Below are 14,667 nucleotides of genomic sequence, written 5' to 3' on the forward strand. Positions count from 1 at the left end.
AGAGCAGCTCAGCTGTGGAATGTTACTTTTGCATCCAGCGCCTGTTTGTGCGTTTGGCTTCCCGTGCGGATTCGTTTTTCTGGATTAACAATTAAGCTTTTGCTGCTTTTTTTTTTTTTTTTAAGCGAGCAGATGTAGCACGTTGCAATTGATCCGAGAGACTGAATTCCCTGTGGAACGGATGCTTCGGTGTGAATATGAGGAAGTGTTGATTGTGTTGATGAGTCATGCCACTTCTCCCATCCCCCCCCCCCCCCCCCGCAGCGAAAACTACCTGGTGAAGTGGTCAAGCTCCGGCCTGGTGAAAGACATAGACCAGCTCCATAATCTGCGGGCGGTCTTCACGGTGAGCGTTCACTGTTTATTCAGCCATGTTATGAGGAATGTGGGCGCTCCTGTTTGCCGAGCCGGTGTTTGTTAAGCTCTCTCCAAAAAAGAAGCCCCGGCTCCCTGTGTATGTATTTACCGAGGCAGTCACCTCTATCTAATGGAAGCCCAAGGGCAGAGAGGTCAGCGTGCACCCACTGGGAGCACTTTGCTGGTATCGGGGAAGGTATTGCCCACAGGAAATGAATCCGTGGACACAATCACAGTTGTTGCTGAGGCAATTTGAGGTTTAAAAAAAAAAAGAAAAAAGTTGGCCCATAACACAAATTCGACTCCACCGTAGAAAGTGCTATTAATCAGTCAGTTGTAGTTGAGCACCTGAGCACTGCTGTTGGCCCGAATGGAGGCCGTTACCAGATGGGGCTTTAAATCCACATCTGTTCTTCTATAAGGGCGCCGGCGTGCGAGTCGTCCACTCGAATATAGTCGTCGGAAGTTCTTCTCATCTCTTTGTTTTCCCTCCTTCAGGACTTGGGCAGTGAAGATCTGAAGAGGGAGAAGATCAGCTTTGTGTGTCAGATTGTCAGAGTGGGCCGCATGGAGCTGCGAGACAACAACACCAAGAAGCTGACGTCGGGTCTGCGGCGACCGTTTGGAGTGGCAGGTAGAGCGCACGACACGGAGACGACTCCTTGTTCCCAGCGTTTACTTTGTAGGAGTTGTGATTGCCTCCTCGGGAGGTTTTAGAAGTCACCTCTGAAGACAGGGATTACGTCAGATTTAAGCGTAGTAAATCTGCTCGTGTATATCTGTAAGTCTTGAACAGATGTTTTGTTTTAGCTTCATTGTTTAAAAAAAAAAAAAAGGCATTGAGCTAAAATCCTGGCCGGGGTGAATGAATACATCTGGCTAAATGTCAGAAATATCCTCCTGAAGTAAAGGAAAGACTCAAGTTTGATCTATTTCCTCTTGGCAACCTGCCCGGCGTGTCGTAAACTAATTAGATTGGCGTTTTGCCCACATTTATCCAACAGAGAAAATTGCGCCTCCCCTTTTGTGAGCGTCTTTTTCCCGCGCCACTCGAAGGGAAAGTAAATGACGGCCTGATTCCTGATGGCCCATCTTCAGACATCATCATTACTTTCCACAGGTTTTATGGAAAGCCTGATTATTGAAGTTTCTTCGGGGCAGAAATAAGCAACTTTGATCACCGTGAGGCCAAAAGATGACATCACACTTAATCTATTCTGTGTTTATCTTAAACATGCATTCGGTTTAAAAGTAAAAACTGAATATAAGTGATATTTGTTCCGGTTAAGTTAGAAATACTTTCCTTGACTCGACAAATTTAAACCACTAATGTAAGGAATTTTAGAAAATGTCTTACCAGATTAAAGGTGGATGGAGAAGTAATGGAGTAGTTCCACTTTTTTACTGGATTTAAAGTGATTTTTCAGATATCTACTTGTTTTTCTACTGTGTATTTACTACATTTGGAGACAAATAGAGACATTGCTGCTTTTAAAGAAGGTGAATTCTGACCTTTACTTCTTTTTAATTCTTTTTATGTGCCCATACTTTTACTCGAGTACATTGAGTACAAACCGTATACCTTGAACGTCGCCTGGGCTGACATGCTGACCGGGGTCTTTCTGTGTGGCTTTTGCACGTTCTCTCTGTGTGAATCTAATAAATGTAATGCCAACCTACTTTTTATGTACCATTGCACCATCTTCCTCCAAACTACAGTCAGTTGTGTTGTCTTGACTCAGTGGGATTACTCTGCTACTCCTACTTATTCTCATTAATACGAATGAAATTTGCCATAAAATCCTGCTGTGCACATTACTGAAGCTGCTATTGGGGTATGTAAACAATTTTTGTCTGATATTTCAACATCTTTTTAACTTATTAAACCAGTGTGTCCAGACAATCTTAATTTTTTTTCCTTTCCATTATAGTCGAGCCGCTGCTTTAATTAGAACTCGTCAAAGAAAAGCCAACATTGGCCATGGCTGCGTTTACTTCCTTGATGTCGCCTCAACACGCAGTTATCTCGGCCATTTTCACAGTTGAGCCAGTCTGCGGGCCTCGTGAACGTTTTAACCCGCTCTCTCTTTGTGTTCCCCTCAGTAATGGACGTCACCGACATCATAACGGGCAAAATGGACGATGAAGACAAGCAGCACTTTATCCCATTTCAGCCGTAAGTGCATTACGCTGCTGCGCAGAAATGAATTATATGCATGAGGGTGTATTTAAGTCTGGTCTATTGTTTGAAAGAAAAACTAGGTTTTCGCTGTTGCACTCATTTCCATTAGCTTGCAACGCATAGAAATCGAACAGCATTCGTATTTTTGCATTTTGGTTATGCAAGTTTTGAGTCCAAACAGATTAAAAGGAGTTTGTAGAGAGTATCACTCCCATATTCCCTGCTCACTCAATTAAGGCAGTCTCATTAACGGCTCCCATTCTCGCAGGGTGGCACACAGAGCCCGAGTAACCTTTTCCTTAACGTGATATGCTGCATAATTGAAAATGCTTCAGATTCAGGCGGTTTAGCAGGCAGATCACCCCCACTTAACAGTTTTATCTGTGAGCATAAATCAGGAAAATTAGAGCTTTCTAGTGTGGAGAGAAGCCTGGGTTGTCGAAACAGGGGTTATATATGCCCAAGTATAAATATGAGACTGTAAAATAAAAAAAAAAAATGCTTTTGAATATCAGTTCCAAAACCTATTATCACACCCCCCCCCCCCCCCCCACCCCCCACGAAACCCAGCAGCCACAACAAGTGAAGAAGCCATTTACAGAATCCAAGGCAGCGATGTTATTTAAATTGACTCCTGGCACCCAAACAGAATTGATTCGACAGATTAAAATCTTGTTTGTGTTCCAAACCGAGCTTTCTTATAAACACAACTGTCGCGGTCAAATTTGTATGATGTACGCCTGCACCGAAAGCCTAATGTTGTTCTGAAATAATCAATTACATGATTGGCAGATAAACGATTGCATTCAAATCTGCAACGTGAAGATTTGCTGCTTCATTTTGCATTCACAGTATTGCAGTCACCCAGACAAAACCATTAACTTGAAGATTTCACCTGGGGATCAGCCAATACATGATAGGATTTTAACACTATGACTGTTTTGAATGCTAATTCACTCATCCGTTTATCATTTCAAGGCGTATGTTTTTAAAGTTTTGAGCTGAACTCATCTGTGTATTTCACTTTTTTATTTATTTTTCTATTAAGTTGAATCTTTTCAATGCTCCCAAAGGTTGATTGAGGACTTCGTCATCCAAACTTTCAAATTTTGTTAGTGAATATTTAATCAAGACCCTGTTTCGTCGTCCATTGTCCTCCACGGTTTTTTCCCATGAATGTACAAATCTCGACTGTCCTTTATTTTGTTTCCCTGCTTGTATTGAGCTAACAGTAGTTTGCAAAAGTCTTCAAACCCCTTGAACATTTCCACATTTTGTCACTTTTACTATGAATGTAAATGTATTTTATTGGGATTTTATTGTATGGACCAACCGAACGTGCCACATAATTGTGAAGTGGAAGGAAAATGACACACTGTGCAAGTACCTTTGAGTCTCTCTACCAGCTTTGCACATTTTCCCTTGCAAAATAGTTCTAATTCAGTCATATTAGATGCAGAGTCTCTGTGAACAGTGATTTTCAGATGGATGAAGGCCTGGAGTTTGACTTGATCAAAGCCTTTCTATTGTAGCTTTGGCTACATGTTCCGGGTCGTTGCCTTGCCAGAAGGTGAAGCTCCGCCCCAGGCTCAAGTCTTTTACAGACTCTCTATCATGTTTTCCTCCAAGATTGCCCAGTGTTTGACGCCATCCACCATCCCACAGACTCTGAGCAGCCTCCCTGCCCCCCCTGAAGAAACGCATCCCCACAGCATGATGCTGCCGCCACCATGTTTCTCTGTGGGGAATGGTGTGTTCGGGGTGATGGGCATTGCAAATTTTCTCCCACATTGTGTTTTGCATTTAGTCCAAAAAGTTCACTTTTGGTCTCATCGAACCAGAGCACCTTTGCCCATAACTTTTTGGAAACAGCTCTCAAGGTTGAAGTTTTCCAAAATGCTCATGTTCCATCCTGTATAGACGGGCGAAAACAAGACTTTCTCAAAACGCTCAGGGCTCGTCCCCTTGTAGACGGCGGAAACGGTGTTACTGTGCATGCACAACATGGCCGTAGCAAATGGTTCTTCTGCAAATGCTTGAGTGGATGGACAATAACAACGATGGCGGCCTCCGGGGTACCATGACTCCCAGTCCATGTTCTCCTGGGGCTTGATCATTTTTGTAGTCGAGCCACATAACGATCCAGCCTCACGGTATGTCCATACGAATGTCCGTGTACTCTGATTGTTAAGGTTCATTGTGTATTCTTCTCAGTGCGTGTGTGGTTTCATGACAAAAACAACCAGCGACACCCGCTTGTGGCCCAATGGGAAAACTACATCGTTTTCAATGTTTCTGCTGTTGCTGTGTAAACGTAAAACCTTTCTGAAACGAAAACACAAAGACGATGCATTTCAACATGGAAGTGTCGGGGAAATGGGTAATTTGACACAATGTGGTAAAAGTTCAAGGGCTACGAATACTTCTGCAAGCCACTCTATATATGTATAATGTAGCAGACGGTATAGACAGCCTGAAGGACAGATTCTGTCGTCACCACTTCTCCTCCATGTTCTTCTCCTGTTTAAGGATCGTCACATCTGCTGTACTCTCCTGCGCTTCGTACAACAGTTTTGTCTTCAAGGAATCTGTTGCTCCCCACATATGAGAATCTGCATAATCTTAACGCCGTAGTGAGTTCGGACCACCCGTGGCAGGCTGGTGGCGTGCGTTGATAGGATTTACAGCCTGACATTTCCCGCTTTGAAAACAAATCGAGACGAAACAGTGTGCAGGTCAAGCCTCCCACTGATTCACTGGCTCCGAGAACTCGATCTCATTTCCTAAATCATGGTTTTCTCTGTGTGTTTCCTTCATTACCCATCCTGCCTCACTGTTGACTGCTAACAAGTGGCTTTATGTCTGTCATGGTATTCGCATCACTCCTTGGTGTGTCTCTCCCTCTCTCTCTCTCTCTGTTTCTCTCTCGTCCTCACAATCATCACCCTGTGGCTCCTCCTGCCCTGCTCCTTGTCCTCCATGTCTGCCTCCTCCTCCTCCTCCTCCTCCTCTCCGTGGTGTTTGCCTGTTGTGTGCATACTGCAGGCTAGCGCTGGATGATGCCATCCGCCACAAGCAGCTGAACATCTCCCGTTTTTCACCCAGGGTGGCAGGAGAGAGCGACTTCCTGCAGACGGTCATCAACAAAGTTATCGCCGCCAAAGAGGTCAATCACAAGGGCCAAGGTACGGCGCCGAGGAAGAAACGCCACTGTAAAACTGTGTTGATAAAATAGGCATCGGTCAGTTTTTATGAAATATTACTAAGATCACTGAAGTCTTATTGATATGCATGAATGACGCTTATATGTGGAAAACATTTACAGATGTCAGTAGTTCAGTTTCCACACGGATTAATTCATCCTCATTATAGATTATGTTGCTCACCTAGTATCCTCTAGTAATAAATATGTGCTGTGACATGATATTCTAATGCCAGGAACGTTGTTTTATCCTGTAGTTTTAGAAATGAGTGCAACATTTTGCAGTTTAGAATGAAGATTATCAACCTCGTTGGTCATGTGCAACCAAGTACTGAATTAGACTAATATTTCTACGACTCATTGGCTATTTATAGCATTATTTGATCACATTTTAATTGTTTATATAACAAGGGCAGTGGATATTACTAAACATGGCTGTAATGTTCCCGAGTTCGACAAATGATTTTACATTTACAGACTTTGTCACATGGAGACAAATGTCATAAAGCCTCCTTTAAAACCGAAAATAAAATTGATATTTCAATTACGTTTTAGCTTTTAAGCGCCGCAGATCTAACCATGATGGTCAATAATCTTGCAGACAAAATTAAGATATTTATGTTAATTCAGGACATCTTTTAAAACGCAGCATTGCAGATGTGATTATTTGACACTAAACGATGCGGAGGAGAAAAAGCAAGCTGTGCTCATCTGTATTGTTTGATTTATTCCTAATGCACCTCTGCTAAAATATAACATAAATCGTCCACTATTGTATGTAGCCGTGTGTAAATGACTGAATGACTGATGAATTAATTAAGTTTAAAATGTGTAAATAGTTGCATCAAACAGGAAAAGCCAGAGCCAATATGTCTATTTTGTTAAAATAGATTTAAAATGGTCTACAACTAAGTAAAAAGCACATTTTAAGATAAAAGGTATAGAATATAATATGTAGAGTTTAAAAGTAAGTTTTTTCTCCTTTTTTTTTTGGATTAATATGTTTTTCACACGGTTTGCGTTCCATTAAAGATTAAATTTGGTCGGTTTGAAGCCAAAACCTGAACAGTTGAGCTTCAGGTCACATTTATTATGATGGAGGTTTGATGACCTGTCTCAGTCATCCTGATCTTTATAGATCTAATTGTATCAAAAGCCCAACATTTAACCATCCATTTTTATTCCACCATATTCACCCCAGTCTGCAGGCAGAGGGGAAAAAAAAAAAAAATACAAAATTGCTTGCGTCACTGGGACAAGCTGCTAATTAAAGTTCTTCTGCAAAGATCAGCTTATCGTGTTCATGATTTAAAACATTTGGTTGGAGCAGCGACTTGGCCCATCTGAAGGGATCCGTGCTGCCGGTGGGGAGGAGACGCCGCGGCGGCCTGCGTGGTATCATCATTGCTCGATAAAGATGTACTTGGATAAATGTCAGGTTTGCTTCAGCCCACACTGGGAAGAACAGTGGAGCGCTGATAGCAGCTGCTTCGGACACACTCGCATATCAAAAGATTCCCAGCCAGCCTGCAAGGGGGGGGGGGGTAAATGCGTCACTCATAACAATGTGAGGTCTGGAAAGTGAAAGTGAATAAAGCCGTCGGGGTTGACAAGGACCAGTCACTTGTGTGGGCCGCGACTGAGCGCATCGCCGCCTGCTTTAATTGGATCCTTCGGTTTTTTTCTTTTCTTTTCTTTTTAAAGTCACGTCTGGTTCAAATGTGCAACTTTCCTGCTGCTTTGTTTTCCCTGAGAGAATATTAAAAGGGAGTGATGCCACCGTCAAAATGTGCTTACAGAGCTGAACCTGGATCAGTGTGCGACTCCCAATACAGACACACAAGCTGCCGCTGCCTCGGCCAGGAATCGAGCGGAGCTGCGGATTGTGTGAAACGATAAAAAAAAAAAAATACAAATCAAAAAAACAAAATCACCCATGAAAGCCCCTTTAAGGCCATTTGCTCCTTAATTATTCCGTTTCCCCGCAAGCTTCGCTCACTCTGGTTCTCCAAGAGTAATTACTTAAGTGTGGGTAGTACTCCACAATTTAAATACTCCACTATGAATGTCACCCCTCTTATAAAAAACAGCGAGACACTATAGAAGTCGGGGGTATGGAGTAAATTATCATACCACTTTGCAATGGAAATGACATTTTATAATCTATAGTGCCCTGCAGCTATTTCCTTGCCATGAAAAAAACATTTCCTTTCTATTAACTCAGTTGCAGAATTATGCTTTTGTTCGAGATCACGTCTGTGGCACTTCTATGTGTGTGTTGTTGGTTTTTTTTAGGCTAAAGCAGAACCTGCAAGGCGTTTATGTATATTTATCGCTTAGTATCATAGAGTAGATGTCAAACAGCCTTTTAGCATCTCAACAAACGTTTAAAACGTATTCTGCCCGTGTGAGAATCACTTTGATGTCTCCTGGTTGGTCGGCTGGAGCTTTATTCACTCCTTTTACGCCGCGTGGCACTTTGAACCCAGCGTAAACATACACCCCTGCTTTCCTAAATGATGTTTTCTTAATCATTTACCTCGGGGCAGCTTCTATTTAGTGTCTTGCCCTCGAGCTGTGACAGCTGACAGAGTCGAAGCATGTGGAGAAGTCTCTTTTTAGTATTTTCCTGGAGCGGTTCTCTCTTGCGCTGTCTTCTCATGATGTTATCGTGACTCCCCCCCCCTCCCCCTCCCATCATTGCCTCGATTGCTTCCCCAGGCCTGTGGGTGACACTGAAGCTGCTTCCTGGAGACATCCATCAGATAAGGAAGGACTTCCCTCACCTGGTGGACCGATCAACGGCTGTGGCTCGCAAAATGGGCTTCCCGGAGATCATTATGCCTGGTGGGTAGACCCCCAAAGACCTCAAGTGTGATTGGGTATTCTCATTATTCTCTGATAACTTCTATTACTCCTCAAAACACACCTGGTTATTACTCAGTGGTCAGGCCAGGCCATAGTTTAAGCCCCGTTAGAGCGCGATATGTAACAATGACAAAAATGTTTAGAAAACATAATGCAATATAACCCGAAATGTAATAACTGCTCCATAACGTTACAGTATTTTTCACCTAATAGTGTAATAATTTGAATACATCATAAAGTGAGGAAGTGACTTATGGTTTGGACTTGAACTGCTTCAATTTGATTAACACTGAAAGAATGACTTGTAAAAGTTTGGGCTATTTGTTTATTTCTATACGGTTTATGGTATGTATGCATGATTTATAGTCTTCTGTCCTCTATAATGTGTAACCTGTTGCTCAAATCATCAGTACAAAATAATAAACAAGCATTAATCATATTAAGACCACATTTAAATTCAAGTTAAATATTTTGACATTATAGACCCATTATTACATTTTGGGTTTTACTAACATTTAAAAATTACATTTCAGGCTCAGCACTTTTGTCATTATCGGACAGCTTATTACATTTCAGGTTTAATTACATTATGTTTTATAACAATTCAGGTCATTGTTACACAAAGAGCTTCGTAACTTAAGATGTATAACTTACACTTATTCATATTTGGTAAAACAAAGATTAAAACCACAAATGCCAATGGAGTTAGAATTCCTTCTTTCTTTGTTTTTTCTAAAGGTGACGTACGGAATGACATCTACGTGACTCTGGTTCAGGGGGATTTCGACAAGGGGAGTAAAACTACACCCAAGAACGTGGAGGTGACCATGTCGGTTTATGACGAGGACGGCAAGAAGCTGGAGGTACGACTCGGGAATATTAAGGTCCTGCTTTGTATTTATTTAGTTTTTTCTTCTGCTCGGCTCATCCTCGGCATTCAGGACACAAGTGCCTCCCAGCCAATCGACAATTCAGTCTATGATTCAGCAGGCTTTCTTTAATCTCGCTCTGCTCAGCACTCTGCTTAACTGACCAGGACCCCTATAAAGCAGTGTGATACACAGGCCGTGCTGTGAGCCCGCGCCGCCTGTCAGAAATGACAGAATGCAATATCGGTGCTTTGTGGTTGATTGAGTAGCCTAAAATTTGGCTCACCGCGACGGGAATCCAGCTTCATCATTGTCGGCGGCGGTTACCGACTGCAGCGTGCGGACAGACAATGTGGGCAGCATAGTGATGAGTTATGTGGAATCAGCATTTCCCCCTTCTGGTGTAATTACCTCGGCTAATGAAGTTAGAAGAACCATTTCCCTCCAAGCTGTTTTAAAATGTAGTAAATTTATTTGAATTAAATTTACAGTTCTTGCGTGCCGAGATCAGGTAATTATACTGACAGCCAGCTTTTCATCTTAATACCATTAATTACATTTAATCAATCCATCCATCTTCTATAGCGGCTTCATCCACGCTGGGCTTCAGGCCGGCGGGGGGGCAGGCTGCTACCGAGACCTGTGGCCTATTACAAGGCTGACACAGAAAAGTTGGAAACTTTCCATGGGAATAAACGAGAATGAACCGGGAATTTATGAAATTGAAGTTTGGCGGGATAGGGCATATAGTAAACAGTCAGATTTTATGCAAGTACCGTTGAATATCTATATCATTCCTCAATCACATGCACACAGCTGACTGCTGGGCTGCTGAGGCCACGCCTCCTACATCCTACATCCTACATCCTACAACCTACATCCTCCATCCGACACACAGATCATTTCTAGAATGCTGGGTCACACAAATATCACACGTGAATGTTCGGGGGTGTTGAATTTCAAAATGTCTACGATGCACCGCGATGCAGACGTGGATCATTTTTGCATCGGTGCAGCGGAAAAACATCAGATTATAACGAATATTTTCAAAATTCCCCATCGAAGTTTACTGTAAATGTATCTGAAATATTCCATCCCTTTACAACTTGATCCGTTAACCACCTCGGGATTGTGGGGCGGTTCGATCCAGCGTACAACCCGTACAGGCTGCTAGTCCACGACAGAGAAAACGCAGCGAGAAACCCAACACAACAGGCTCATATATACTCTAATAGACAGTTTAGAATCACTGTTAAGTTCATACAGCAATGTCTTCAGGGGTCGAACCGGGGATGTATCGCCATGAGGTGAAAGGGCGAACCACTACACCAACTATCAAATGTACATCGCTGTATCAGCCGCCAAGTGGAAAGTTTGAACACGTTTCACAACTGTGTTCTGTGTGTGTTTTAATCATGTGGCAACCCATCAGTGTGTAATGTCTTAATGAGACTTTAGTTCCATCGTTAACCCTCAGTGACCCGTGTTCCTTCATGTTTAATCACTGGGACCCTCTGCTTGACTTTTGCTGCCCAAAGCAATCAGTTTATAGAGGACATAAGGCAATGAGGACAAATATAGGAGCAGTTATTGTTACAGTAAACTTGGGGGGGGGGGGGGGGGGGGGGCTGGCCTAAAGAGCTCAAACAGATCAAAGTGTTTACAGGAAGTCCCTCCTCACTCAGATTAACTGAAACGTTGACTCGATCACATGTCGTCTCGTTGCTCTTGTGATGCTGGATCGTCCGTCTTCTTTCCAGCCTTTTCCGTAGAAATGTTCAGTCTCATCTGTTCTGCTCTCAAGGGACCGGCGCTAATTGGTGGAAGTCTCCCTCTTCCTTCCTGGATTTAATTGGCCGAAAGAATATTCTGTTTCTGAGACGAGGAGCTCGGCGACTTCTAGTCTTAACGTCTGGAGCACTTTCAGTGTGATATTTAATGGCAAGAACTTTCTCTGTGATGACCTTGAAGTCAAGTTGTGCTTCAAAAGTAGGACTGGTTTGTTTTCGCCGTATCTTTTAAGTAAACTTATCACAAAACCGCCACTTGCTCGTCACTTAAAATTACAAAATCCACCCGAGAGAGAGATAAGACGAGCTTTTATAATAGGTTTACTTTAAAAGTTTCACTTCTTGTGGCTTTTGTTCGGTTGTTTCTGCTGTTATTTCAAGCTTCTTCTTTTTTTTTTTTTTTTTTTTCTCATCTCTCTTACGCTCAGTATTTCTCTCTCCTCTTGCCTCTGGACTTTATCGCTCTCCATCTCTTTGGAAAAAAAAGGATTTGTGATGCGAGAGCCTGGGACAGTAACTTCTTATCACCTTGACATATTGGCACACCTCCAGAAAAACCCTCTCACCTGCAGCAAAGACCTCAGTCACTCTGTCCGTCCGCAGAGTCCGACGCTGCCAGGAACCCCCGGCCACTTAGTGATAGACCACAGATGCTGCAGCGGGCACCTGCCCCCATATCTGCCCAGCCTGGCTGGGGGAGGGGGGGAGGGAGGGGGGGGTCTGTTATTCCTCATAATAACTGGTTGTCAGAAAGCATTAGTGTGGGAGTGTTTCAGCAGGGGTGCACTAACGGGCCAGGGAGTCAGCTGGAATAGTGGGAGGAAAGAAAAAGGTAGGCCCCGCCAAGGGAAGGCTGATGGAAAACAAGGGACGGCGTGCCAGCCGCTGTCACGCCGTCCATCGAGCCGCATCCCTCGGCGGAGCTCAAGAGTATTTTACATACACACTCTGACCTGTGGTAGAAACTCAGTGGGAAGACCAATTTTGACATGGCTGGATCCATCAGCACCAGCTGGGCTTCTCCACTGCGTCTGGCTTCCCTCCATCTCTCCCTGCAAGAGAGCCACTGCTGCTCCTTCTTCAATAATTCATTTCTAATTTATTTCTTATTTCCACAACGCTGTCATGAGATTGGCAGCCAGCACACAGGTGCTCGTGCATAAAGTGCATCCAGTCTTTTAACGGGCCATTCTGCTATATTAAGGCTCTCTACCCGGGGGACTGTATGTTATGAAATAAGTGCGAGGCAATTTTCCACATGCTGTGACTGTGCTAATGTGTTGACAAAGTGATAATAGTTTAACCGTCATGACTTTGCCGCCTCAAATTAACTTAGAAGTTCTTCCGGTGAACTTGGATGAACAGTTAAGATTGCTCGAGCCCATAAATATCATGTATTGTCTCTGTCGTTCCGTCTAGAATGTGATCTTCCCCGGGGCTGGAGACGACGGGATTAATGAGTACAAATCCGTCATCTACTACCAAGTGAAGCAGCCGCGCTGGTTTGAAACGATAAAGGTCTGTGCGCCCGCGCTAACCGCTTCCTATTTGTCTTTGTTACGCTTCGTCCTGATTGCAACACTCACATCAACTCGGATCTTTATAGCTCCTCATTTGCAGCAGATGATTTTAATGTCTGTTAGAAAGAGATCCACAACAATAAACGCGAGCACAACTATATCCAGCTATTGATCCGCAGCATTTAATTATGCGTATTTCCTTTGAGTCTTGTTCACTCCTCAACTGGCCTCGGATATTTTCTTTGCAACTCACTAAAACGCTGCTCTGTGGTCGTGGGGCTTTTCTGTTTTGCTTTATCTCAGGTCGCGATCCCCATCGAAGACGTGAACCGAAGTCACTTGCGGTTCACCTTTCGCCACCGCTCATCACAGGACTGTGAGTATAAATGTCAGCTCGTGCATAATCGGCTTTTATTTATCTATTTTCCACACGACCGGCTGCGCAGTTGGGCCGCCGATCTGTCCCGCCGTAAATACAATGAAAAGTCCCCAATCGGAGGGGACGTGCCGCACGGTGATGAATACTTTAAAGCTCACCTGTTGTAACATTAATCAGAGGCGTCGGTGCTCTCCTGTGCGAGACAGAATCATCGAGTCGCTTGTCAGAGACTACAGCTGCACCGTGAAGAATGCCCGAGGGCGCTCGTTTGTTTATTCGGACCAGTGTGGAGCTTGAATACAGTCAGCGGCGTATCACCTTATGTTTTCCTTTCTGACGTTGGCGGGAGGGAAAAGCCTTTGCGCCTCGCAGCTCTGCCAACCCAGCTTGCACACCACATGGCAAGGCATTCCCTCCAACAGCGCGGGCCATTCAGGAAAAAGGTGTGCATCCTGATGTAAACAACATTGTCTACTCCCGTGGCACAGATGGCAGAGAACATCTTGCAGGCTACAGACATGGAAAAGTGCCCCCTTTCTGTAATCTCCCGCCGACGTCAGACCCCCCCCCCGTTCCAGAATCCCGCGGCTTTGTTTGCTTCTCACCTGCGTGCAGGTGGTTTTGGAGGAAATAGAGAGGTCTCAGAGCTTCTTCGCCGGCTCATAATCCACTCCCGAGAGCTTTCTTGTCATGCCTGGCACCTTACCTCTCCGGAGACTAATGCTGTTACGAGACAGGCCTTTGAAAGTCTGTGACTTGCCGTTATCTTGCCGTAATGGTTCCTTCAGGAACCGGCTCACCTCGAGTGACTCTGGGCCTGCCGGGGCTCGCTGAGGCTGCCAAACTTTTGAACGCGTCACCGGCAAATCGACAGCAAAGAGACACGACTCCCAATTCCCCAAATGTCAGAGTGAGGTCTCCAACGTAAATAAAAAAACAGGGTGATATAATTTGCAAGTCTCATAAAATTGTATTTACTTTAAAAAAAACCCAACATGGTTATATCTTACATAGACGATACATTCCGATGCACTCTCACCGTATCTTTGTCAAAGTTGAGGATTTTGCGCGTTCGCATCATTTCTTGCTCCATGACTTTGTTGACGAGAAAAACCCACTTTGATTTCTGACTACCTGCAAACACCAAAGAAGCATGTCGCATTAACATCTGCTGAATTGAACTTCCCTTCCATTTGATCACTTGTAGCAGCAGACAAGAGGCCTGACTGATGCAATTTATCCTCCCCGTCACCGAGCATCAGGCGTAAACCGTCATCTCTGTGTGTTTCTCTGCGGGAGTCCAAATACAAAATGACACTTTAAGTGTAGTTTCAAATCTTAACTGCTGCTCGGTTGTGTAAATAAAAAAAAAAAAGACAGATTGTGCAGGGGGGGGGGGGGGGGGGTTTGGCGACATGACAGTAGTCAAGGACTGTGGTAATAATTCACCAGCTCTCGTAATAACAGTTGTGATATAAAGAAACATGATTTAGACAGTGA

General features: G+C 43.9%; 1 protein-coding gene across 2 annotated transcripts in view; it reads left to right on the forward strand.

Moving 5' to 3' along the window:
• dock1 (dedicator of cytokinesis 1) overlaps positions 1-14,667 on the forward strand; it is a 175,682-nt gene that overhangs the window by 26,390 nt on the left and 134,625 nt on the right. For both annotated transcript variants that reach the window (XM_080517321.1, XM_080517322.1), the window contains exons 9-16: positions 265-346; positions 856-991; positions 2,461-2,533; positions 5,645-5,724; positions 8,463-8,588; positions 9,348-9,472; positions 12,688-12,786; positions 13,092-13,164. In XM_080517321.1, the coding sequence (XP_080373447.1) occupies positions 265-346; positions 856-991; positions 2,461-2,533; positions 5,645-5,724; positions 8,463-8,588; positions 9,348-9,472; positions 12,688-12,786; positions 13,092-13,164 (794 nt within the window). The remainder of the gene's footprint in view (positions 1-264; positions 347-855; positions 992-2,460; positions 2,534-5,644; positions 5,725-8,462; positions 8,589-9,347; positions 9,473-12,687; positions 12,787-13,091; positions 13,165-14,667) is intronic.

The sequence above is a fragment of the Blennius ocellaris genome (assembly GCF_963422515.1).
Source record: "Blennius ocellaris genome assembly, chromosome: 21".
Classification (NCBI taxonomy): Eukaryota; Metazoa; Chordata; class Actinopteri; order Blenniiformes; family Blenniidae; genus Blennius; species Blennius ocellaris.